We start from the raw sequence: 24,271 nt of genomic DNA, 5'->3' as shown, positions 1-24,271 counted from the left end.
TCATGGGTTTGATTCCCACCATGGCTCTAACTGTGGAGTTTGTTAATTCTCCCCGTGCTTGCGTGGGCTGGGTTTACCCCGGGTACTCCGGTTTCCTCCCACAATCCAAAAATATACTGATAGGCTAATTGGCTCCCAACAAAATTAAACCTAGAATGTCTGTGTTTGCGTGTGCATGTGGTAGGGAATGTAGATTGTAAGCTCCACTGGGGCAGGGACTGATGTGAATTTTCAACTATTCTCTGTAAAGCTCTGCGGAATCTGTGTGCGCTATATAAGAAACTGTTAATAAATAAATATGTCGACCTAAACCCATGTCGACATACACACATGTCGACCTTCAGTCATGTCGAACTAGAACCCTGTGGACCTTCCCACATGTCGACCCAACGGTGTCAACCTAATGACTGTCGACCTAGGTGCTGTTGACAATACGACCGTATCCCAAAGCAATAAGCGTTTGTCTACAACCCAAAACATGGCGGCTCGCCGCCATGGGACAGGTCAGGCTCACTACAACGATCACGGCTGACAGCCTATCAGAGCCCGGCATTGAATTGTCTTTCCATATTACAACACAGGACAATCAGAAAGCTACTCTCGGTAGCTCATTTACATATCAGGCCGCGGGCTGCTGTCAGCCAACCAGGGGGCGTACGCATCCCAGTTTACCTTCGCAGTGGGCGTGTCGTGTAACTTCGGTGACGTCGGCACGCACGCCCTCCTGTGGTGGAAGAAGGGCCTGAGCCTGTGATGACGACATCGATGGTCCCGGCCAATCAGGGGCGCGGTCGGTCCCGTCCCTCTCGTGCGTGTTACCGTGCGCGCCCCCGGGAGGCAGAGAGGAGAGAGTGTGAGAGCGCGCGCGGCCCGGTGCTGCCCAAAGTGCAGGAGGAGGAGGATGGGAGAGAGAGCGGGAACCCGGTGTGTATCTACCGACCATAGGGATTATGTGTGTATGTGTACTGTGTGTATAGCGCCCATAGCGAGTGTGTGTGTATGTACTGGGCAAATGGATCATGTATGTATGTATGTATGTATGTATGTATGTATGTATGTATGTGTACTGGCACTGGCCATAGGGGGTTGTGTGTGTGTGTGTGTGTGTGTGTATGTACTGGGCAAATGGATCATGTATGTATGTATGTATGTATGTGTACTGGCACTGGCCATAGGGGGTTATGTATGTATGTGTATAGGAAATGTGTGTACTGCCCATAAGGAGTATGTATGTATGTATGTATGTATGTATGTATGTGTACTGGCCATAGGGGGTTGTGTGTGTGTGTGTGTGTGTGTGTATGTATATATACAAATAAAATGTGTGTGTACTGCCCATAAGGAGTATGTATGTGTACTGTGTGTATAAAGCCTGTAAGGATCATGTGTGTCTGTGTACTGTGTGTATAAAGCCTGTAAGGATCATGTGTGTCTGTGTACTGTGTGTATAAAGCCTGTAAGGATCGTGTGTGTGTGTGTGTGTGTGTATGCCGCCGGTAATGATCATGTGTGTCTGTGTACTGTATGTGTGTGTATATACTGCACGTAAGGATCATATGTGTGTGTATACTTCCGTTAATGATCATGTGTGTACTGTATGTGTGTGTACCAGCCATAGAAACTTACTGTGTGTACCAGTTCTGCACATATATTGTGTGTGTGTGTAGTGTATATTTACAATCACTCTCTACGTTACCCGACTTACTGTGTATGTTTATATGCCAAGCTGGGTGTATGCACTGTTTATATTAGTGTGGTTCCCTTTTCTGCATGTTTTACCTCCCAGTATCATTGTATGTGTAGCTAACTGCAGTGGCAGAAATGTAATTTATGTTCTATTGCTTGTGCATATTACAGAATGGTATACGACCGTTATGTCAACACATATTACGTCGACATGCATTGGGTCAACCACTGAAGGTTGACATGGCTAAGCTCGACAGGGTTGAAAGGTCGACACAAGCATTAGGTTGACAGTCAATAGGTCAACATGAGTTTTTAACATTTTTTTTTTTTTGAGCAGACGTACTGACTAATTGTCGACCCTCCAACCCTGTCGATCAAATGCATGTCGACCTAAAGTGAGGGAGCTTACTAGACACATTGGGCCGTATTCAAGGCGGTCGGTGAGGGGGTTGAATGGCGGGGATCGCCAAAAACAAGCCACCCTTGCTGTTTAACCCCTGCGCCGGCTGCTCAACATATTCAGTGTTCCGGGGGAACCCTTGCTATCAGAGGACAGTGAGGATTCCCCCGAGGTTCGTGGCTAATGCAGGGAACCCGCTGCATTTACCCGCGAGCCTCGCTGTTTTGGCAGCCGCATGGGCCGTTTCCACGTCGCTGTAAACACCCAGTGAGGGGGAAACGTTGTGTTCAGGAGGTCAGTTGAATACGGGTGGGGTATGGGGTTCCGACAGTTGGGATCCCGACAGTTATTAGCCCGACGTCGGGATCCCGACTGCCCGGACTCAGGCAGCATGGCGAGCGCAAAAGCCGACGTCGGGTAAATGACTGTCAGGATCCCGACTGTCAGGAACGCGTACGGCACCCATTGAATACTGACCCTGCGAGCTGTGACAGTAATCGGCACTGCTCATCGTCACAGTTTGCACAAGAGCCTTGAATACGGCCCAGTGTAAGTATCCTCCCTGTGTGTTAAAGAACGGGGGGGCTTGTGTTCACAGATCTGTTCTGTGGTTAGTGTTGGAGTCCGTTACTTCTGGGATTAGGGGCCGTGAAGTCTTATTGGTTTCATATTACTATAGATTTGCACCTGATTATACCTAGTTATTCCTGGTGTCACTTTCCAAAAGCAGAGCAGTGGTGAAACGCCACCAGATGTTTCTACGCTTTCTGTCCTGTAACAGTAACAGATGCAAGGACGTGGTGCCCGATTCCGTGACTGCGTGTACTTCGGAACCTCCAAATGGCAGTTCCGGGCGATTCAGGGTAATGGGTGCTGGCACATAGCTGTGGGTGTGTTGACTGGTTTTAGAAGTGGTCTCTTACACCAAGAACAGAGCTGCGATATGAAATTCTCACTGATGGTAACCACGACTACTATGATCACCCTGTATTACGGTCTCATAAATGTGGTTACCGTTGGGAATCAACATTCTTTTCCGGAAGCGGACGTTCTGAATCTGGCCGATGGTGTTTATCTGATCGTTCTTGATCCGTGCCATCAAGATTGCCATCAAGATTGAAGATGAAACTAAAAAAGACTTGGCGTCCTGACCCCTGCTATAATGTAACTCGTTGCTCCCATTAAAGGGCTCAGCTCATGCACAACAGTGCGTAACCTGGTTCTATCAGTGACGCCACCTTTATTACAGGCCAGGGTGTCAGTATTGCGCTTGGCTGACCCAGCGCAGGAAGCTAGCAGAATCCGGTATGCGCAAATGGCAGTAAAAGTGTAATAATGAAAGCATGTTGTCCTATCCTGGTGCAGGCAGCCTAGTCCGTAGTGCTGCGCAGTCACTCGGTAGCTCTCCTGCCCTTCTTAGCTCCAAAGTGTGCACAGGTGGTGGCGATATGGAAGGGGATCTGGGTTATAGTCTGTTCTGGGATGTTGCTTCCCCTATGAACCTTCACCTGGTGGCCTGAACCCTGAAGGAGTTATACTGAGACCAGAGGGTCATAATTGCTGCACTAATGAGGAGACCATTTCTATAGATAGCGCATAGCTAGCCTGCCGGAGGGAGCTTCTTCTGCGGAATGACGATCTTACGTTGCGCCCAATCTAGATGTTACCTAGGAGAACGTAAATACCGCATTTAAAGACCCAGTGCTATGAAGGTACAAGTTGCAACTAGAAGTGTGCTCTGCAGAATTGTAGGAACTCTCCTACTTCCTGCAGTGGAAACAGCCTAACTGTCTCTCGTTTCATTTCGAAAGAAGAATAGTAAATATCTGCAATGACAATGTTCTTCCTCCTGGCTTTTGGAGAAGTTGGGGTGAGATTTCAGGCCTGTGTTAATTGGTCATGGAGGAACGAAGTTGGTACGAAGGCTGGTGCTCTTTTTATTTAGCCAAAGTGGCCTGGAGTTGAATAGATAAAAGTAGCTGCTGTGCGCAGGAACAGGTGTTTCATCACCTCGATGTGAGGAGATTCCTCCTGGTCTGTTTTCTGCAAGCCGTGAAATAGTTCTTTCCCCAGGCGAGCATTCTTCATGCTCCCCTGGGGTGTGGGGGGGTGGGGTGGGGGGGGTTATTAGTGGCCTAATTAATATCTATCTGCACATGGAAAAACGGGCCTGTGGGGCTCATTCGCTAGCTGGTTTCTGCGGATCAAGGCAGACGCAGCCCCTAAAATATAACGTGCCCTTTGAGCCAAGATTAGTGCAGGAACGTTGATGGCTGGCGTGGTTTCCCTTAGGTAAATCAGCGATCACCGCCCTGTGTACATGGCTAGGTCGCGTCCGAAAGACTTCAAACTGTGTGTGCGCAGCGATTTCCCTGTGTAAATTCCCTATCTCTGGAACCCCGCCAGGTATGGAAAGGGCCTGTGTATACCTCTATCACATATTTGAATAAGACGTTTGAGGTACTGGAATATTTGCATGGGCGACGCGTCCTGCGAAATGAATAGCGATATATCTGTACAGACAGGATGGCGTATTTGCACATGAAGCATCTGTGAGTACAAATACACGCACATCCAAAATTCGGCGGATGCCTTCTGCCGTAACATTGTTCTGCTCACTTCTCCGTACACCCCCCCCCCCCCCCATTGGCAACATAATCTATCGATGGAGAACAGAACTCTGGGTCTTTTTCTTACATACTTCTGTTATTGGCTGGGGACCTCCTTTGTGTTGGTGTATGTTAGTCTGTTCAATGAAGCCTGAGGTTCAGTGTGATTGCTGCTTATGGCTGTTTGCTGTATAATCTCCCCTGAACCCACTGCTACGTTTCTTACTTACACCATGTCCTGCAGTTTGCACGCCAGGCCCACCCCTGGGTTTGCATGATGACACCGCATGTTCGTCTTTTCAGGAAGGAAGCTCGGCTCATCTGATCTGAGTCCGGAAATGTGTCTAGCAGGCTGATAGTGGCCTTTAGTTACAGGTGGCTATGGACTGCGCCCCGCACCCCAACGTCTGCATGTCAGACAGCTATGTTATCCAATGTGCACCATGTTAGAGATTTAGGCTCTGTACTATGTTCACCCTGCAAGAATTGTGCATTATTTTAAATACTATTCCATATTTTGTAAAGCTCTGCGGTCCTCTGGTGTGGACTCACCTGGCTGCCTGCTCCCCGGTCCTCCTGTGAGGGCTCGCCTGGCTGCCTGCTCCTCGGTCCTCCTGTGAGGGCTCGCCTGGCTGCCTGCTCCTCGGTCCTCCTGTGAGGAATTGCCTGACTGCCTGCTCCCCAGTCCTCCTGTGAGGGCTCGCCTGGCCGCCTGCTCCCCGGTCCTCCTGTGAGGGCTTGCCTGGCTGCCTGCTCCCTGGTCTGCCTGCTCCCCGGTCCTCCTGTGAGGGCTCGCCTGGCCGCCTGCTCCCCGGTCCTCCTGTGAGGGCTCGCCTGGCCGCCTGCTCCCCGGTCCTCCTGTGAGGGCTCGCCTGGCCGCCTGCTCCCCGGTCCTCCTGTGAGGGCTCGCCTGGCCGCCTGCTCCCCGGTCCTCCTGTGAGGGCTCGCCTGGCCGCCTGCTCCCCGGTCCTCCTGTGAGGGCTCGCCTGGCCGCCTGCTCCCCGGTCCTCCTGTGAGGGCTCGCCTGGCCGCCTGCTCCCCGGTCCTCCTGTGAGGGCTCGCCTGGCCGCCTGCTCCCCGGTCCTCCTGTGAGGGCTCGCCTGGCCGCCTGCTCCCCGGTCCTCATGTGAGGGCTCGCCTGGCCGCCTGCTCCCTGTTCTCCTGTGAGGGCTCGCCTGGCTGCCTGCTCCCCGGTCCTCCTGTGAGGGCTCGCCTGGCCGCCTGCTCCCCGGTCCTCCTGTGAGGGCTCGCCTGGCCGCCTGCTCCCCGGTCCTCCTGTGAGGGCTCGCCTGGCCGCCTGCTCCCCGGTCCTCCTGTGAGGGCTCGCCTGGCCGCCTGCTCCCCGGTCCTCCTGTGAGGGCTCGCCTGGCCGCCTGCTCCCCGGTCCTCCTGTGAGGGCTCGCCTGGCCGCCTGCTCCCCGGTCCTCCTGTGAGGGCTCGCCTGGCCGCCTGCTCCCCGGTCCTTCTTTGAGAATAAATATTTCTCTTTATAGGAGTCTCTGAAGGTAGACTGACCATTTTGGATGTATGTATTATATTGTTACACGTGTTTGGTAACTTACCTGGCACATAACATCAGTGTATATAATGCAAGTGTTTCTCTCTCGTTCTCTCTTATCCTGCAGTGTCTTCAAGAAATCCAGCCCTAACTGCAAGGTGAGTGTCGCAGCATATGTGATGGCGAACGAGGGGTTAACGAGCCGGCCTAATGTGTTTGTGTCACCATAGCTCCTTGTGGCCCCTCTGCTCAGCCTCTATCTCCTGAGGCCAGACACTGCTCCCGAGGGTGGTAAGGGTATGGGGAGGTGTAAACATGAGAGGAGATGAATGTGTGAGGCAGTGCAGGCTGGAGATAAGCAGGACTGTGACATGGACTTGTCGGATTTGGATCGTATTCGCTGCGTCTTACCTCGTGGTCTCACTGTCTACAAGAAACACCTGCGGAATGTGGTAATGAGACAGGGAGAGCATGGGGGGGGGGCACTCCACCATAACCCTAGTGTGTATGTGGGTGGGGGACTGCTTGTGTTTGCTGGGGGGCAGTGACGCCATCAGCAGTGGATTCTGGGCCAGGACCTTAACATTAAACCAATTTCCTTGCAGCTCACCGTGTACCTGGGGAAGCGTGATTTCGTGGATCACCTTAATCGAGTGGAACCTGTGGGTAAGAGCTTGTTTTCAGCATTATATATTGACTTATGTATTTGTGCATGGTGGGGCCTCTGCATACGCGGGGGTCACGCGTGTGCTTTTAATTTTTTTTAAGCCCGTCTTTGTTTTGCCCTGACTCTTTATTGCTAGCATCTTTTCCATATGCGACTCTTGTGTTTGTCTTGCAGACGGAGTGGTTTTGGTCGACAAGGAGTATCTGAAAGACCGCAAAGGTAATTCGTACCCCTCCGCTTCATGGGGTGATCTATATTTATCTCTGTATGATCTCTGTGCTGCTCTCCTCCATAGATCATAGATCTGTTAGAAGTATTCCTCCTATGCACTTTTCCTTTTCTTCCTGACTTTGTTCCACGTTCCTTACAGTTCCGTCATCCTCTCTCCTCCCCCGTCCGCTGCCCTATTCTCTCCATCTCATTGGTTCTTTTCCCCTTCAGTCTTCGTCACCTTGACCTGTGCTTTTCGCTATGGCCGGGAGGATCTCGATGTCTTGGGCTTGTCGTTCCGAAAGGACCTTTTCATCTCCACGTACCAGGCCTACCCCCCGCTGCCGGAGGAGAAGAAGCCACTTACCCGGCTGCAGGAACGCCTGATCAAAAAACTTGGAGAGCAGGCGCATCCCTTCTACTTCAACGTTAGTTTAAGCCACTGTTTTCCCTACTCCGTACCCATCATTCCTCCTTACCAATTATTTAGCCAGTTCTGACACATTTGCTTACCTTTTTTTTTAAATTATTCATTTCGACCAGATTCCACAGAATTTGCCATGTTCGGTGACGCTGCAGCCAGGGCCCGAGGATACCGGGAAGGTGAGAAATGTTTCCATACGTCCCCTAGAAGATGTTATAGCTTTTTTTTTTTTGTTAATAACGTTTTTGAGTTTACAAGAGAAAATGGAATACATTATAAGAAATGTAGGTGAAGCATGTACAATCGTATACAGGGAAGAGTGTGGAAACACACACACCAATAACGTATACGAATACATATTGTCATAAATCTTCAGCAATAAACATAGCACATAAACAATAAGTAAATTAACACCACTATAATATAACAGATATATATATATATATACTAGATGGGTTCTGGCACTCGCTACTAGGAGATAGCTTAGTCCGTTGCCTTCCGTCAATGAAGGAGCAGGGTGCCCCGCCAATAGTAGCAGACAACACGGCGGCACTCGGACAATAAAAGACTCTCAGAAACAATGCATAAATGCCAACGTTTCAATGAGGTTTACTGATGAAAATGAGTAAACCTCATTGAAACGTTGGCATTTATGCATTGTTTCTGAGAGTCTTTTATTGTCCGAGAGCCGCCGTGTTGTCTGCTACTATATATATATATTTTAGAAATGTACGTTAGAAACAAAAAAAAAGTATAAAAAATTGCACACGGCACTAAATTACTCCCGTTAAACATTGTCATACTCTACTATGCCCATTACATATTCTGTCGTAATGACAATTTCCTATAGAAGGTAATAACCCCGTTATTAAGGTCTAACAATGTATTCTGGCGGTCACAGTATAAAGCAGAGGTTCCCAAACGCGGTCCTCAAGGCACCCCAACGGTCCAGGTATTAAGTATATCCATGCTTGGCCACAGGTGACTTAATTAGTAAGTCAGTCTGATTTAACCATCTGTGCTGAGCCATGGATATACATAAAACCTGGACCGTTGGGGTGCCTTGAGGACCGCGTTTGGGAACCTCTGGTATAAAGTAACATAGATTTAACAGATTCTAGAAGGGGGGTGTACGTGGCACCCAATGTTTCAAGATAATCTTTTTGCAATAGCGACAATGATTGTATCGGGTATAGATTAGTAATGAGGGGAATGCGGACAATTCTTGAAGTCAGGTTATAGCACTCTTAAGACTTGATGGCAATGGTTCCCAAATTGTGTGGCTAGACACTTTGTGGTGCCCCCGGTTGGCGGTCCTGGACCAAATCCAATCATTTATGGTCAGAGTCCTAAAATGCGGACAATCAGAAGCACAACGATACACCACCACATAACTGACCCTAAAGTTTACAAGTAGATACAATTACTTTAATTTAAATATATATATTTTTTTAATTTATCAACAAAAATAAACTTTTGTCCTGGTGAACCACAAAAAATCCTGATACTCCAAGGCATTGTGAGTCCCCAAAAAATTGTAAACCACTGCTTTATTAAATGCTGGTCATTGTCTATTCTGCTAATGCCCGGTGTTTTTGTTATACCGAAAATGCGCATCGTCGCGTTGCTATGAAAGGAAGACGCACAAGCAGACTTTGCTGATTAAAATGAAGCCTGACTTTATTCTGTATGTGACTCCGGTTGTATTTTCTTTATGCTAAATGCTACATGCTAGTGTTTTCCTGCAAAACACTGTAATGTAGTATATTGTATGCTTATGCATCGCATATGCACAGCTTCTCAAACTCGGGCCTCAGGACCCCATGCATGTTTTGCAGGTCTCCTCACAGAATCACAAGTAAAATATAGTGTTCCCTCTAGAAATGAGGGCGGGCAGGGTGCCGCAGCGCAAGGGGGGGCAGACCGGGCCCGCCGACGTCACAATTGTGGGCGGTCCCGGGCCGCGACGTTGCGAAAAGGGGCGGACCCGGACGCCTCCGTCACTAAAGGAGGTGGGGCCGGCACCGCCGAAGTTACCGTACTGCCGGGGAAGCGCTGGGAATCGCCGTCTAAGACACAGCCAGGGCAGGCACCACGCTGTTTTAGCGGGGCACTGCTAGCAGGGCAGGGCGCATTTTTCCCTGTAAAAATCGGGGAGGGCGCAGTGCCCAGCTAAAACAGCCTAGCGGGAACACTAAAATAAGTAGCTCCACCTGTAGATCTTTTAAAATGTGTCTGAGTAATGAGTGCACCTGTGCACCTGCCGGGTGACCTGGAAAATGTGAACTGTGTGGGGTCCTGAGGACCGAGTTTGAGAACCCTTGTTATATGCATTGCTAGTCCCTAGATTGTGCTAGTAACGTACTCCTAGCTTTACGTTCCCAATGCTATTGCATCACTCACTATGCCGTCCTGTTGTACCCCCAGGCCTGCGGCGTTGACTATGAAATCCGTGCCTTCTGCGCCAAATCCATGGAGGAAAAGATGCACAAAAGGTAGGACTACTTTCACGTTTTTTTAATAGTATATTTTCCCCTAAACACACGATGTGTACAACTGACTGTGTGAAATAGAAACCTACTCACACGATCTTTATAGACCTTTCAGTGCAGCCTATAATAATTTTTTTGTTTTGTTTTACATTTTATTTAATTTTTTTTACCTTTTGTTTTTCTCTTACGCTTTAGTTAGTGCGTGGTGTAATACTCCATTAAGTAATTGCTGCAGAATTGCTCGCAGTGACTTAGCTAAGCCAGGAGCGACCAGTTTCTCTTCTACATCAGTGTCAGAAATATTTTTTTTCTCTCAACAGAGGTAAAAACTGTTTTATTGTTTTCAACATAAATAATCTTAAGGCCCGTACACACGGGGCAACCCGGCTTTTCTGGCTGAGCAACATGCTGCAGCGAGAACGCTCGGCACACATAGTGATTCACCAGATGGGCACCCCGCGATGCTGTGTCCTAGCGATCGTGCTGAGCAGCTATTTTTAGAATAGGCAAAGCCCCACAATCTAGGGAAAGCCAGTGCAAGCAATGCCGGTGATACTGACACGCGGGACCGAGCATCGGCATTGCTGCAGGGCATACACACGGAGCGTTCCGTGCTCCTTTTCTAGTCAGATCCCTTAGAAAAGGGTCTGAAATCGCCCCTTGTGTATCCTTTATTTTTTATTTGAGTAGACAGCATCTGATCTCCGCAGCATTAGTTATGTGTATAAATAGGTTTTATTAGATTAAACGTTATTTGTAAACTCCAGTGGCCATATTTTCATGCAATTTTTTTTATTATTTTTTTTAAACAGCACTAATACCAGATTTTTATTATAAAACATTAACCTTTATGGGGGGTGTATGCAATCTGCCGCAGCTATTTCCAACGGGGGAAATAGCGGCGGCTCCCTATTCAATGCAGTCTTTAGCGACCATATTGAAGCGGGATCACGGCAGCACGGGCCCAACTTTAGAAGCTGTCGGGCCCGTTCTGCCGATAATGGCCATGGATTGTCGTGATCCCAGCCACAGATCGCCAATCGATGGCTGTTTTTGCGGCCACACCCACCTGAGGCTGAGCGGCAGGCTGGACATTGAATCCTGCCTGTCATTCTGCAGTCGATCAGACCGCAAACGGGGCCTGGATCACGGCTGTAGGCGGGGATCGACAGCCGTGATCCTGGACTGCGTACCCCCCTCCCCTTTGAGTGCCAAGGGAATTTGTCAAAATAGGTGTGGAAATTTCCAAGCAAACAATGACTGTATTTGTATTTGTTATTTACTAAAAGCACAGTCGCTGTGAGCGGCGCCGGCATTTTTAGTGGATGTTTTTGAGGTTCGCTCACAGCAACGTTGGCATCATCCCGTTTTTTTCGTGGAGATCTGTGGGAGGTCGTTTTACATATGGTCTGCTTCTGGTTTTATGGACGGTGAATACAGATGAGATGGTGTAGTGTCACACTGCAGTTTGTGGCGTCCCTGCACCTAGGGATTGCCTGAGCATCAGCTGATAGCGTTGTGCCCCCTGGACAAGCGGGCCCATACAAGATCGCTGCTTGGTCTGTGGGGAGAAGCGCAGGTGGCTGCTCCCAATGTATGTGCTCCTTCGGGAGCTTGTACCTCAGGCCAGCTGGCACCGTAATTGTATGTGTGTGTAGTTACCTGGCGACTATACAGAGGAGATTAGATAAACGAGTTGGAAATAGTCATCTGAGCCTTAAATTATACTCTGCACTTAAGATAGTCCTGCTCGTCGGTGACTGCGTAAACAATGCTTTAGTACAAAGATGTCCGCAATAAAACATAACTCCCTCAGCAAGCCATTGCCGTCTGTTAATGTGGGTGGTTATGGGTGGGCGGCCTCTGCTCTGAGCAAAGTTGTCACCTTTCAAATTAACTTAAACTGTATAAGCGTGCCGTAGCTCAGTGGTCCCCAACTGCGGTCCTCGAGGCACACCGACAGTCCAGGTGTTATGGCTATCCCTGCTTATTCACAGGTGGTACAGGTTGAGTATTCCTTATCCAAAATGCTCGGGACCACGAGCATTTTCAGATGAGGGATTTTTACGGTTTTTGGATATATATATATTTTTTTAACATACTTACCTTGTCCCCCCGATGGTCCCACGGTGGTCTTCAGGATCTTCTTCAGCGGTCCCAGGGGTGCATTGCGTGAGTTTGCAGGCGCGCCGGTGACTTCACCGGTGTGCCTGCGCAATGCACTACTGGGACCGCTGAAGAAGATCCTGAAGACCACCGTGGGACCATCGGGGGGACCAGGTAAGTATGAAAAAAGAGGCAGAGAGGGAAACTAAAAACAAAAATAATTCTAAATATTCTAAAAAAAAAATCCACGGTTTTTGGAATATTTCGGATATGAGATCTCCGGATACGGGAGACTCGTCCTGTATAATCAAGCGGACTGAGGTACGAATTAAGTCACCTGTGCCTAAGCAGGGATAACCAGAAAACCTGGACTGTTGTTGTGCCTTCAGGACCGCGGTTCTTGACTGCTGCCATAGATATCTGGGACCTGAAGTTCGCAAGCATCGCATTATAATTTCATTTTAAAATATTAAGGGCTACTTTTCTAATATATTTATATATTTAAAACAACCACACATTTCTGTAGGCTTCTTGCAGCCATTGAAGTGTGTGTGTGTGTGGGGGGGGGGGGTTTGTTCTTCTTCCAAGTGCAGATATAAATTACTTATTTGCCTTTTGTAGACCATGTGCATTGCAAACACTAAAAAAAAAAAGCTTGGGTCAAAATTTGATTGGTCTGCACCTCTTGTTAGGTCTGCAATCTGTTCTATGATCAATAACATACATTCCTGATGGGAAGTTTGCAGGTTAACCTGAATTTTTAGGCCTCCAATTTATTTTTAGCATTAATATGGGTGCCTAGGACTGCTGGCCACATCTCTGTGCGCCTGTATCTGTGCAACTCGGATGGTGTAATGGTTAGCGTTACTGCCTCACAGCGCTGAGGTCATGGGTTCAATTCCCACCATGGCTCTAACTGTGCGGAGTTAGTATATTCTCCCCGTGCCTGAGTGTGTTTACTCCGGTTTCCTCCCACAACCCTAGGTAATAATAAATCTGTAGGCCACGTGTATCAGCCTGTTTCTGAGCAGATTGTTGAAATGTGTAGATTGTTTTTCCAGTGTATTTGCGTGCTGATTTTGCAGAACACTGAGAACTAACCCCCCCCCCCCCCCCCCCCCCCCCCCTGAAAACCACATTTAATTGTGTGTTTGCTGAAGTTGTCATAAAGCAATTAGATGGATTTGTATTCTCCCTGAGTAAATATATTACACCCAATAGTGTTTGCTTTTTCCCTGCCTGGCATGGGGCCTTGGTTCGGTGATCTCTAGTAGAGTTTTAGTCTGGCAGACTTTTATTAAAGACCTTGGAGGTGGGTGCCCACCCCAGGAACACTGCAGCCCACTTCATTCATTCAATTTCACTACACTGTATTATAAGCATATAGTAGGACTGCTTCTAACCTATCTACTTGTGAGCTGCTAGTTCAGGTAAAACTTTCCTAACTCTTACCTACCACAAGGGATCATGGCAAGACCATGCGGCAGTCCACAAAATAAACAAGGCTCTCTGTGTATCACCCGTTCATTTAGGGAATAATGATAAATCAATGAGCAGACCTTTGCTACCTGTCCGTACAGGAGTCTGGGAATGCATGCGACTGTGGTTACCGTTGGATACTGTGTAATGTGGGACAGCCGCTGCAGACACGTGGGTCTCTAGCTGTTGTGTAACTGCAGGACTAAGGATGTCCTTCTGCTGGACTTGAGTCATTCAGTGTAGCTGCTGGTAGTTGCAGTCCTGCAACCAGGCACCACAATTCTAGGGGCCTCCGAGCAGGGATGGTTGGTGCTCCACACAATCAGAGTGCTGAGGCGGAATTCTCTACGTGCAGACGGTGAATGTCTGATGGGCGGATGACTGCAGCTATCCACCAATCAAAGTGCTGAATGGCACATTTTTGAATTGGTTCCAGAGAATGGGTGTGTAGGGTCTCCCTGTGCCTTGCCCTGCCCAGGGCCTGCTGTGGTCTAAAGGACAGCCCTTCTCCTGCTGTTAGATGTGCCCCAGGAACACCACCTGTCAGTGTTTTGATTAGCGCAGGGCGTCTGCTACTTCCTGCCAGCGACCGCCGCTGTATCTTGTACGGCTCAGATCCACATCCTTGCAGACATGGTGGGTGTCTCACCACAGGGTCCTGCATAACAGGCATGAGGGAGAGTTGTGGTCTAGACACAGTTTGCCACAATGAGAGAATGGAGCGCACACATACTGGCATGGTTGTGCTATCTAGTGTGTAACAATAGTGGATCTGATTGGATGCGGATGGGTCTGGCCCAGTAAAGGTGCTCAGGATTCTGGTTGCAGCTTGGTCTGGCTTGGTGAAGGTGCTGGGGCATTGATTGGATGCAGATTGGTCTGGCTTGGTGAAGGTGCTGGGGCATTGATTGGATGCAGATTGGTCTGATCCGGTGAACATTCTTGGGCTCTGATTGGATGCAGATTGGTACGGTCCAGTGGTACGGTTCAGGCTCTGAATGGATTCAAATTAATCGTGTGACAATACGTTATGGGCAGTAACTCCCCATAGAGGTGCACAGAGAAACCAGCCAGGTTTGGTTTTCAGGGCCAGGGCCAGATGCACTAAGCTTCAAAATTGATAAAATGGAGAGTGATAGAAAAGCAACCAATCGGCTCCTGCCTGGCATATTTCAAACACAGCCTGTGACATGGCAGGTGGGAGCTGATTGGCTGGCTGTTTATCACTCTCCATTTGATCACTTTTGAAGCTTAGTGCATCTGGCCCCTAAGTGTTAATGTGTGTTCTAAAATAATGCTGTTGTGGTGCCCAGTGATTAGTGGTTCATGGATATGCTTATAGGAGGTAACAGAATATGCCATCGAGCATGTTTTTTGGATGTCATTGTGCGGTGGCTTACCCTGTACCGCATGCTGTGTGCCCTATGACGTGGGTGGCCTGTGTTAGGGGAGATTATGAAGGCATACCCGCCTAATCCTTGCCGCTGTGTCTTCTGATCCCTTTCCTCTAGAACAGCGATTAATCCATCTTGGATTATACAGACTGAGAACGAATGGTATAAAAATCCCCCAAACTTCCCATTTCCTCAGAGAATCCACAGAGCAGTTTACACTTGGGGTCGCTGTATGTAGAGTGCACTTTAGGAACATTAAAGTCACAACCAAACTCTGATGTCTCACAGATTGTTAGCTCTTGGGACAAGCATGATGAATGCATTACAGTCGTAAGGCTCCTTATCACCCCTGGGGGTGCTGATAGGTGTCCATTGCTGGTGAGCACCGGTACATCCTGGCATTGCTGGGACGGACGTTACGCTGGACCCGGTTACTCAGGTGTGGTAATGAGAATAACCGGGTAGGTCGGTGTTATTGGTGGATGTAACACAAAACCCAGACTACTGCAATACTGAACCTGGGTAACGCTCTCAGTGACCGACCACAGATGCGAGCTGGCTGGGTCGTCGCAATACTAATAGAGCAACACTTGCATGGCCCAGTCAGGCGCCACCTAGTGGCCACCAGGCTGCAACACACCTACCCATTTTACACCAAAATACCAGGTCTTCGAATATGGGAATTTCCAGGGTCGGACCCAGCTTTATACCCCTTTTACACCGAGGCAAAAACCTGGGTTTTTGCCTCGTGGACCCAGGTCAGTGTCGGTATAAAAGTGGTATCTAAAAAAACAAAACACCAGTGTTCATATCCCTGCAAATCCTACCCTGGGGTGGAACACGAGGAGGACCCGGGTTAGGGGCAATGTGTAAAGGGGTATGCCGTTTACAGCAACGGTAGTAGTAGTACGTTTATTTATAAGGCGCCACAAAGTGTCCGCAGCGGTGAGCCCAACCTCCGGACCGCTGCTGTCTCCTGTACTGTGCAGGCAGCAGCGGAGCCGGGGAGGAGGTGAATGGATGCCTGTGTGTGGTTGTCAGTGCTGCGGCCCCCTGTACAGCGCCAGTGACTGCCCAGAGCCTGTGTGTGCTCTCTGTCTGCTCCCCACTGGTGTCTACTGCCACCGACTGCCAGACAGAGCTTCCGGTATCAGCAGAGCTGCCGCTGCACAAAAGCCACAACCCGTGCAGGCGCCATTTACACTGTTAGGACCAGGGTAGGAGTCCCTTGTAAGTGGAACCCTTTTACACCCGGGTCCACCAGGCATAAACCTCTGTTTTTGCTGGCGGTGTAAAAGGGGTATTGGATCCCCCCATAGCAGTGGATGATTATTTAGCCCGTTCTACCTGTTGGGACTAATGTAATGACCTTTCCCGTTACACAGGAACTCTGTGCGTCTGGTCATCAGGAAGGTGCAGTTTGCACCAGAGAAGGCCGGGCCCCAACCCATAGCGGAGACCACCAGGAACTTCCTAATGTCGGACAGGTCGTTGCACTTGGAGGCCTCGCTGGACAAGGAGGTACGACGGCGCTTTCATCCTGTGCGTGGGGGGTATGGGATGGGGTGAGCGTGGGGACTAATCTTTCGCCTGTCTGTTCTCAGCTCTATTACCACGGAGAGCCCATGAATGTGAACGTGCATGTTACCAATAACTCCAGCAAGACGGTGAAGAGGGTGAAAGTGTCTGGTAGGTTGTACCCGCCTCTCTGCTGTGGTGTAACCTGTAGCGTTCCCTGATGATCGCCCTGGCATTCTGCTCCTGGGTGCCAGGGGATGCAGATGGTAGCCAACAGTGTAACGTAACATGCTCCTCTAGTCACCTTGCTTCCACTCACTGCTGACAGCAATGGGCCTGGAAATGCGTTTGCGATGGCAACAACAGAAATCTCTCTGCACGCGTTACATCTGCCCCACCATCAGTCTCTATGGGCGATGTTCCCCTTTAAGTTCAGAAACCAATACAAAAAGAGCAGGTTATTTATAGATTGTCAGCTGCAGAACCTGTGATAGGGGCACATGTAAAGTTGCGCATTTAACAGATTTAGGTTTTGTACAAACTCCATTTTTTTTTTTCTCTTTGTGTGTTGGTGTCATAATAAAAAACGACTCCTTTCCGGCTTGTTCAGTTATTGTCCTGATACTTATTTCAACACCCGCTTCTATGCGATTACCCAGTTTATGGGATCATGAGACTGTATACAGCACTGATCTTCTGCTGGTGGGATGGTTATGAAGGACAGGGATGCATGTGAGGAGGGGAATGTGGGCGAAGGAAGCCGCAGACAGAGTTATATGGTGGGAGGAGCAGGGTCACCTGCAGCACAGAGTATATCAGGAGATGAGTGATGTGTCAGTGATGACAGGACTGCATGTGACAGGAGCAGTGACAAGATGTATGGAGGGGGTTGGGGACAGGAAGCCACAGACTGAGAGTTATATAGTGGGAGGAGCAGGGTCTCCAGCAGCACAGAGTATATCAGGAGATGGGTAATGTGACAGTGAGGACAGAGCTTGATGTGACATTACTCTCAGTCTGTGGCTTCCTGCTGCCCCCATTTCCCTCCTCACATCAGTGACATGATGTGAGGAGGGGAATGGAGGCAGCAGGAAGCCACAGACATAGTTATAAAGTTGGATGAGCAGGATCACCAGCAGCACAGAGTATATCAGGAGATGAGGGATGTGTCAGTGAGGACAGGGCTGCATGTGACAGGGGCAGTGACATGATGTGAGGAGGGGAATGGAAGCATCAGGAAGCCAGACTGAGTTATATAGTGGAAGGAGCAGGATCACCAGCAGCACAGAGTATATCAGGAGATGAGGGATGTGTCAGTGAGGACAGGGCTGCATGTGACAGGGGCACTGACATGATGTGAGCAGGGGAATGTGGCTGCCAGGAGTGTGTTTATAGTGGGAGGAGCCGGGCCTCCAGCAGAAAACTAATTGCATTAGCACAAAGTGTAGTTTGCTTTTGAAAAATCTCAGCTGATTGGATTGAGCTGTACATCTAGTGACCTCTGGAATCCTAATCCTTTCCTCCAAACCGCTCACATTCTTTAATAAGACTGTTTTGCTGCAAATATTCTCTTTTATTATTCTCAACTATTTTAGGATACTGCTCTTGCTAAGTATAGTTGATTAGATACCATCAGTCTCCTCCAATTGAACACTGTGATATTGATGCATTGATACGTTTAGGAAGTCGGGTTGTTACAGGCCTGTTATCTTCACACGATCTTCAACATGCAGAATAACAGGTCCTGCAGGAAATTGTAAGCGATGACTCAGCAGATAACGGGGGTGTGGTGGTTCCAGGCGCTGCAGCGTTTAATGTGCACAATGCCTATAGATGGCGGGTCACCATGCACGCTTGTCATTAATAAATATAGCTTTCACATTAAGCTGTTGCTTAAAAAGGTAAAATGTGCCCTGCCCTTTTTGTGGGGGTGGGTTTCAGTTGCCAATCACACCCAGGTGACTAGAAGGGGGGCAGTCCAGCATGTCCTTTTCAACAGAGAACCCATATCCGCACAGCCTAAATTTGTACATGACCCAAATGATTTTAAATCCAGTCCCAATACTGTCCGAGAAGCTTAGTAGTAATCTGCTGGTAGATTGGAGTCGGCCTCGCCAAGCATACTGCGCCGGCTGAATCTCCCAGTTACTGGATGCAGCAGATTGCAGATAAGCGCTGCCCGTGTGGTCACCGCGTGGCCTCAATTTATGTCCATCGCTCCGGGATTCAGTATTTCGGCTGCTATTGTTGTTCTGCTACGTAATCCTCTTTTTTTTATTTTTTTTACTATGGTTACTGTTACTGACCCGTTTTCTTAGATTATGATCAACAACCCGATAATATGTCTGTCTTGTTGCACTTTCTGCTTTGCTGTTTTGTTCGCCAAGGGCCTGATTCAGACCTGATTTTTTTTTTTTTTTTTGCATGTGGACAAAACTGCGCTGCAGGTGGGGCAGATGTAACATGTGCAGAGAGAGTTCGGTTTGGGTGAGTTATTTTGTTCCTGTGCAGAGTAAATACTGGCTGCTTTATTCTTACACTGCAATTTAGATTTCAGTCTGAACACACCTCACCCAAATCGAACTCTCTCTGCACCTGTAACATCTGCCCCACCTGCAGTGCAGCATGTGTTTTGTCCATCTGCAAAAATTGCAGCCTTGCTTACCGGTTCTGAATCAGGCCCCAAGTCCAGATCCTTAAGGTGGCCATACACACACAGATTTATCTTCAGATCTGGCTGGTTGGAACAAAAACATGGTTATGGATGAGAGCAAATGACAGTTGACCATTTGCTTGGAAATGCTGGAAAACTGACAAACTGTCACTCAGCCATAACCATGTTTTTGTTTCAACCAGCCAGATCTGAAGATAAATCTTACCAGTGTATGGGCACCTTAAGGGTTGTGGATCACTTATAAATAGTGGCACTAGAAATATAACTTTGGTGTTGTGTTGTCATTGTATATTAATGTTAGGTGGATCCATGTTTCTCACCCATTCCCCGTCTGCTCTCTTACAGTCCGACAGTACGCAGACATCTGCTTGTTCAGCACGGCCCAGTACAAGTGTCCGGTAGCCCAGATAGAGCAGGAGTGAGTATAGCCTTCCCCCTCCCGCGTCCGTCCTCTCGCTCCTCTCTCTCCCTCCGCTCACCTCCCTTCTCCCGTGCCCACAGTGACCAGGTGGCCGCCAGTTCCACGTTCTGCAAAGTGTACACGCTCACCCCCTTGCTGTCTAATAACCGGGAAAAACGTGGACTCGCCCTGGACGGAAAGCTGAAACATGAGGACACCAACCTTGCGTCGAGCACCATGTAAGTGTCCCGTACGGAGTGTGATTTGTACAGTTGTCATTTGAGTTGTCCGGAGCCTCATTCCTCCTTTTTGTGTTGTATTTGCAGTGTGAAGGAGGGATCCAGTAAGGAGGTTCTGGGAATCTTGGTCTCCTACAGGGTTAGAGTGAAGCTGGTGGTGTCGCGTGGAGCGTGAGTACTGCACTGGTGTAACGCGTTTTACTGAGGATAAATTAATTGGTGGTACAGCTCACGTTCCTCCCCACCAATCTGATGCAGACATTCTCTCTCCCAGGGATGTCGCTGTGGAGCTGCCTTTTGTCCTTATGCATCCGAAGCCTCCGGAGCCGTTGTCCCGGCCGTTGTCCGGTGAGTATAATAAACGCCTGTCTCTGTATAATGGGGTGGATGCGCTGATACTGCGCGGCTCTCTATTGTTGCCCGCTGCATGTATGGCCCACACTTTGCTCTGCCAGTGTGACTGGGCATAGGGGGATGACCCGGTATACCGCTCTGCCAAGGAGACTCCGTGTAGATGGGCAGGCCCGTTCGCTCTGCCGGTGAGACTGGGTGTAGGTGGGGAGGGTCCTGTATACCGCTCTGCCGGTGAGACTGGGTGTAGGTGGGGAGGGTCCTGTATACCGCTCTGCCGTTGAGATTGGGTGTAGATGGGGAAGGTCCGGTATACCGTTCTGCCGTGAGACTGGGTGTAGATGGGGAAGGTCCGGTATACCGCTCTGCCGGTGAGACTGGGTGTAGATGGGGAAGGTCCGGTATACCGCTCTGCCGTTGAGATTGGGTGTAGATGGGGAAGGTCCGGTATACCGCTCTGCCGGTGAGACTGGGTGTAGATGGGGAAGGTCCGGTATACCGCTCTGCCGGTGAGACTGGGTGTAGATGGGGAAGGTCCGGTATACCGCTCTGCCGGTGAGACTGGGTGTAGATGGGGAAGGTCCGGTATACCGCTCTGCCGGGGAGACTGGGTGTAGATGGGGAAGGTCCGGTATACCGCTCTGCCGGGGAGACTGGGTGTAGATGGGGAAGGTCCGGTATACCGCTCTGCCGGGGAGACTGGGTGTAGATGGGGAAGGTCCGGTATACCGCTCTGCCGGGGAGACTGGGTGTAGATGGGGAAGGTCCGGTATACCGCTCTGCCGGGGAGACTGGGTGTAGATGGGGAAGGTCCGGTATACCGCTCTGCCGGGGAGACTGGGTGTAGATGGGGAAGGTCCGGTATACCGCTCTGCCGGGGAGACTGGGTGTAGATGGGGAAGGTCCGGTATACCGCTCTGCCGGGGAGACTGGGTGTAGATGGGGAAGGTCCGGTATACCGCTCTGCCGGTGAGACTGGGTGTAGATGGGGGAAGGTCCGGTATACCGCTCTGCCGGGGAGACTGGGTGTAGATGGGGAAGGTCCGGTATGGCTCTCTTGCAGTGAGATCTGTGCATAGGCTGGGCACTACCCCGTATGGCTTTCTGGCAGTGAGATCTGGGCACTGCTCATCTGGCAATGGGGCTGGAAGTACCCGGGGTTCCGTAAAGTGTGAACCAAAGTGATTTCATGGGTTCAGTCAGCGTGGGCATGAAGCGTCGGGAAGATGGGTCTCCCTGCTGCGCAGCTGAATTCTTTCCCCTGGGTCAGAAACTAAAGAGCTGTTGCTATTGGAAGTTTGCAGTTGGGAAAGGTGCAAGTGATGTCATTCTCCGTGTGATGTCGTCATGTTGGCAATCACTCTGGCACGAGTGCCGGGACCACTAGTCCTCAGCCCTCACCCCTGGCTGGCCACATTAGCACCGAACAGCGTGCTTTACTCTCGTCTTATAGATGCTGTCTCTGCACAACTACCCCTGTCCCACTGACTATCAGAGCACCTGTCTGTTGCATGATCAGCCGCTGACTGTCTCTCACGCTGCCGTCTCTTTCTGTATTACAGAATACCCGGAGATGGATTCCCCCGTTGACACAAATCTCATAGAATTTGAAACAAAGTAAGTGTATCGGCGTGTTATCTGTGTACCCCTGGGTACATGTGTGCCAGCACGGACATCAGACCACATGGAATTCTAGCTACCTGTCCCCGGAAACACTTTGCATACTCAGCTCACTGTTAAATGATCCCATTCGTGGCGGCTAACCACCACTAGGAAGTAGTGAGCCATTGCGGTCTGTCCTGTTAGTTGCCTCGGCAACCGTGTGGAAACCGCCGTCAACCGCTCTGAAACTTGACTGGCAGATTTGTGTATGTAGGTTTCCGACCCCACTGAGTATTGTGTTAAACCACCCAATGGCTGTGCCAATTCTGATATATACTCCCATAACCAGTGACATCACACACCACCAGTGAATTGATAGCCTGCCTTCACTGCTGGCAAGTCTGCATGGCCATGCTAAAATTGTTGCAAGGCATGCTGTGATATGTAGTTAAATAGCCGGAACGCCAAAGGTTCCCTATTCCTGTTCTAGGGTCACGCTTCGCGTCCCTGTAGTATACCTCCCAATAATAGATGGGACCTCCTGTTCACCCAAAAAGGTGGCACGCTCTTAACCTCTCCCCCCCCCCCTTCTTGTGTCTCTCCTCAGTTTCCCTCAGGACGACGACATTGTATTTGAAGACTTTGCCCGCCTGAGACTCAAGGGGTTAAAGGACGATAAGGATGATGACGAGGCGTACTGCTAGCCCGGCGGGTGGAGGCTCCGCCCCTTTGCCACAAGTGGAATGTGGAAGCTCCCGCGTGGATGTACACCCACAGCGTGTAAACAAAGAGGGCAGGCCGCGTGCGTGCGTGTGTATATGTACGTACACGTGTGTGTTCATGTAAAGGGCAGGACGGCATAGCGTGTATACACAGACCCTCTATTACAGGGCCGGGCGCCTGTATACACGTCAGGGTGCGGCACATCTGCTGTTTATGTACACTTACATATCTATGAGTTTTCTATGTATATGGGAACCAGTAAGTCTGTGTGTGTGTGGATACACAGCGTAACGGGGAGCCCGCTGCCATCCATACGCTGTCCTGGGGTGGCCGGACGTTGTATATAAACTCAATCAGAATTCTTAACGTGATTGCATAATATATTTGTACAAATTTACACCCACCCGATCAAACGTTTCCGCACACGTGTAGCGGTTTGCATGCCAAACGTGTGTACACAAGCGGCACCCCGCGTTGTCCTCCGTGCGTTGCGTCTTCATCTGTACACACTTCTGTAGAATCCCCAGATCCTAGGCGGCCTGGGATGTACCGTCACATTGCATACAGGGAACTTTCCACAGCTGTGAATAGCTAGGATTTCGGGCCAGAGAGTCCGACCTAGGGGGGGTTGGAGTGAGGGGGGGACGTCGCACCGGCCTTAGGGCCAGTTATGCTATCATGACCTTACTGGAGATAATATTTGTAATGCACCTGGGCGCGGGTGGGTGGGGTGGGTCGCGACACACAACAATGTGATGCTTCTGAGTCCTGCTGATACGGGAGGGGCAGACGGGGGATTGAGTGGCCTCAGGGAATCTCAGAACTGCCATCGTCTCTTGTTCCGCCTAGTCGCAGGACAAGTCTGGATCCGCCGTCACTGGGGTCCCCTGGGGATGGGGGGGGACACTTTGCTTCTGATTATGTGAATACACAAGGGAGCCGCTTCTGTAACCTCCTCCGCACAAACGGCAGGTGACAGATTTTTTTTTTCCCCTCTATCTCTGTCCCCGTCTTTTTAATGAGTTTTTATTTTTGCCTTGATTCGTAATATATTTGTCTTTTGGATGTAAAATGATCTTTCTGTGCTGTTAAGAAGCTCCACAGGTTTTAACAGAAAAAACCTAAATTTATTTTTTATCTTTTTTTTTTTTTTTTTTTTTTGCTACGAATATTAGTATGTGAGGGTTAACAATAAAATCTGGTGTATGATTGTGGACTCTTATTCTGTGACTGTTCTTGTGCTGACCCAGATCGTCATTGAAAACCCCTTACCCCCATCTATAATCATTGTATTTTGTCTCTGTGATCGCTTTGTTAGGCCTGTTTACTATTTTCCACAGTGAACGCAGGTAAGCTCAGCCTGTACAGACAACACGTCCAACACACATTCTCCGCTCTCACAGGGACAGTGTATATGGTGGCGTTAGGGTGAATGGTTTACACTTAGCAGGCATGTCCAAACTATGGCCTCCAGGGGTTGGAAAACTACAAGCCCCATCATGCCTTGCCACAGTTTTGCTGGTAAGGAATGCTAAAACTATTGCAAGGCTTGCTGTGATGTGTAGTTTCACAACAGCTGGTGGGCCATAGTTTGGACATGCCTGACTTGCACTATTATCCTGCAAATGCATTTAAGTATTTTAACTGGTGCTGTGATTGCCGTGTATCAATGTTCTAAATCAGTGATGGCTAACCTTGACACCAGCTGTTGTTGAACTACACATCCCAGCATGCACTGCATCAGTTTTAGCATGGGCAAATAGTAAAACCGTAGCAGGGAATGCTGGGATGTGTAGTTC

The 24,271-nt window shown here is 49.4% G+C and overlaps 1 protein-coding gene across 1 annotated transcript; it reads left to right on the top strand.

The window, feature by feature from the left end:
* Positions 1–750: 750 nt before the first annotated feature.
* ARRB2 (arrestin beta 2) lies at positions 751–23,686 on the top strand. The gene is made up of 15 exons (XM_083185421.1): positions 751–924; positions 6,321–6,351; positions 6,799–6,859; positions 7,035–7,079; positions 7,302–7,498; positions 7,614–7,673; positions 9,922–9,989; positions 16,351–16,486; positions 16,570–16,654; positions 19,503–19,575; positions 19,659–19,796; positions 19,884–19,967; positions 20,071–20,144; positions 21,710–21,764; positions 22,357–23,686. The coding sequence occupies exons 1-15, from the start codon at positions 902–904 to the stop codon at positions 22,451–22,453; spliced, it is 1,227 nt and encodes a 408-aa protein (XP_083041547.1). The 5' UTR covers positions 751–901; the 3' UTR covers positions 22,454–23,686.
* Positions 23,687–24,271: the final 585 nt, after the last annotated feature.

The sequence above is a fragment of the Crinia signifera genome, chromosome 4 (genome assembly GCF_055691185.1).
Source record: "Crinia signifera chromosome 4, ASM5569118v1, whole genome shotgun sequence".
Classification (NCBI taxonomy): Eukaryota; Metazoa; Chordata; class Amphibia; order Anura; family Myobatrachidae; genus Crinia; species Crinia signifera.
The sequence above is the reverse complement of the archived record's forward strand: the minus strand, read 5'-3'. Positions and strand labels throughout refer to the sequence as shown.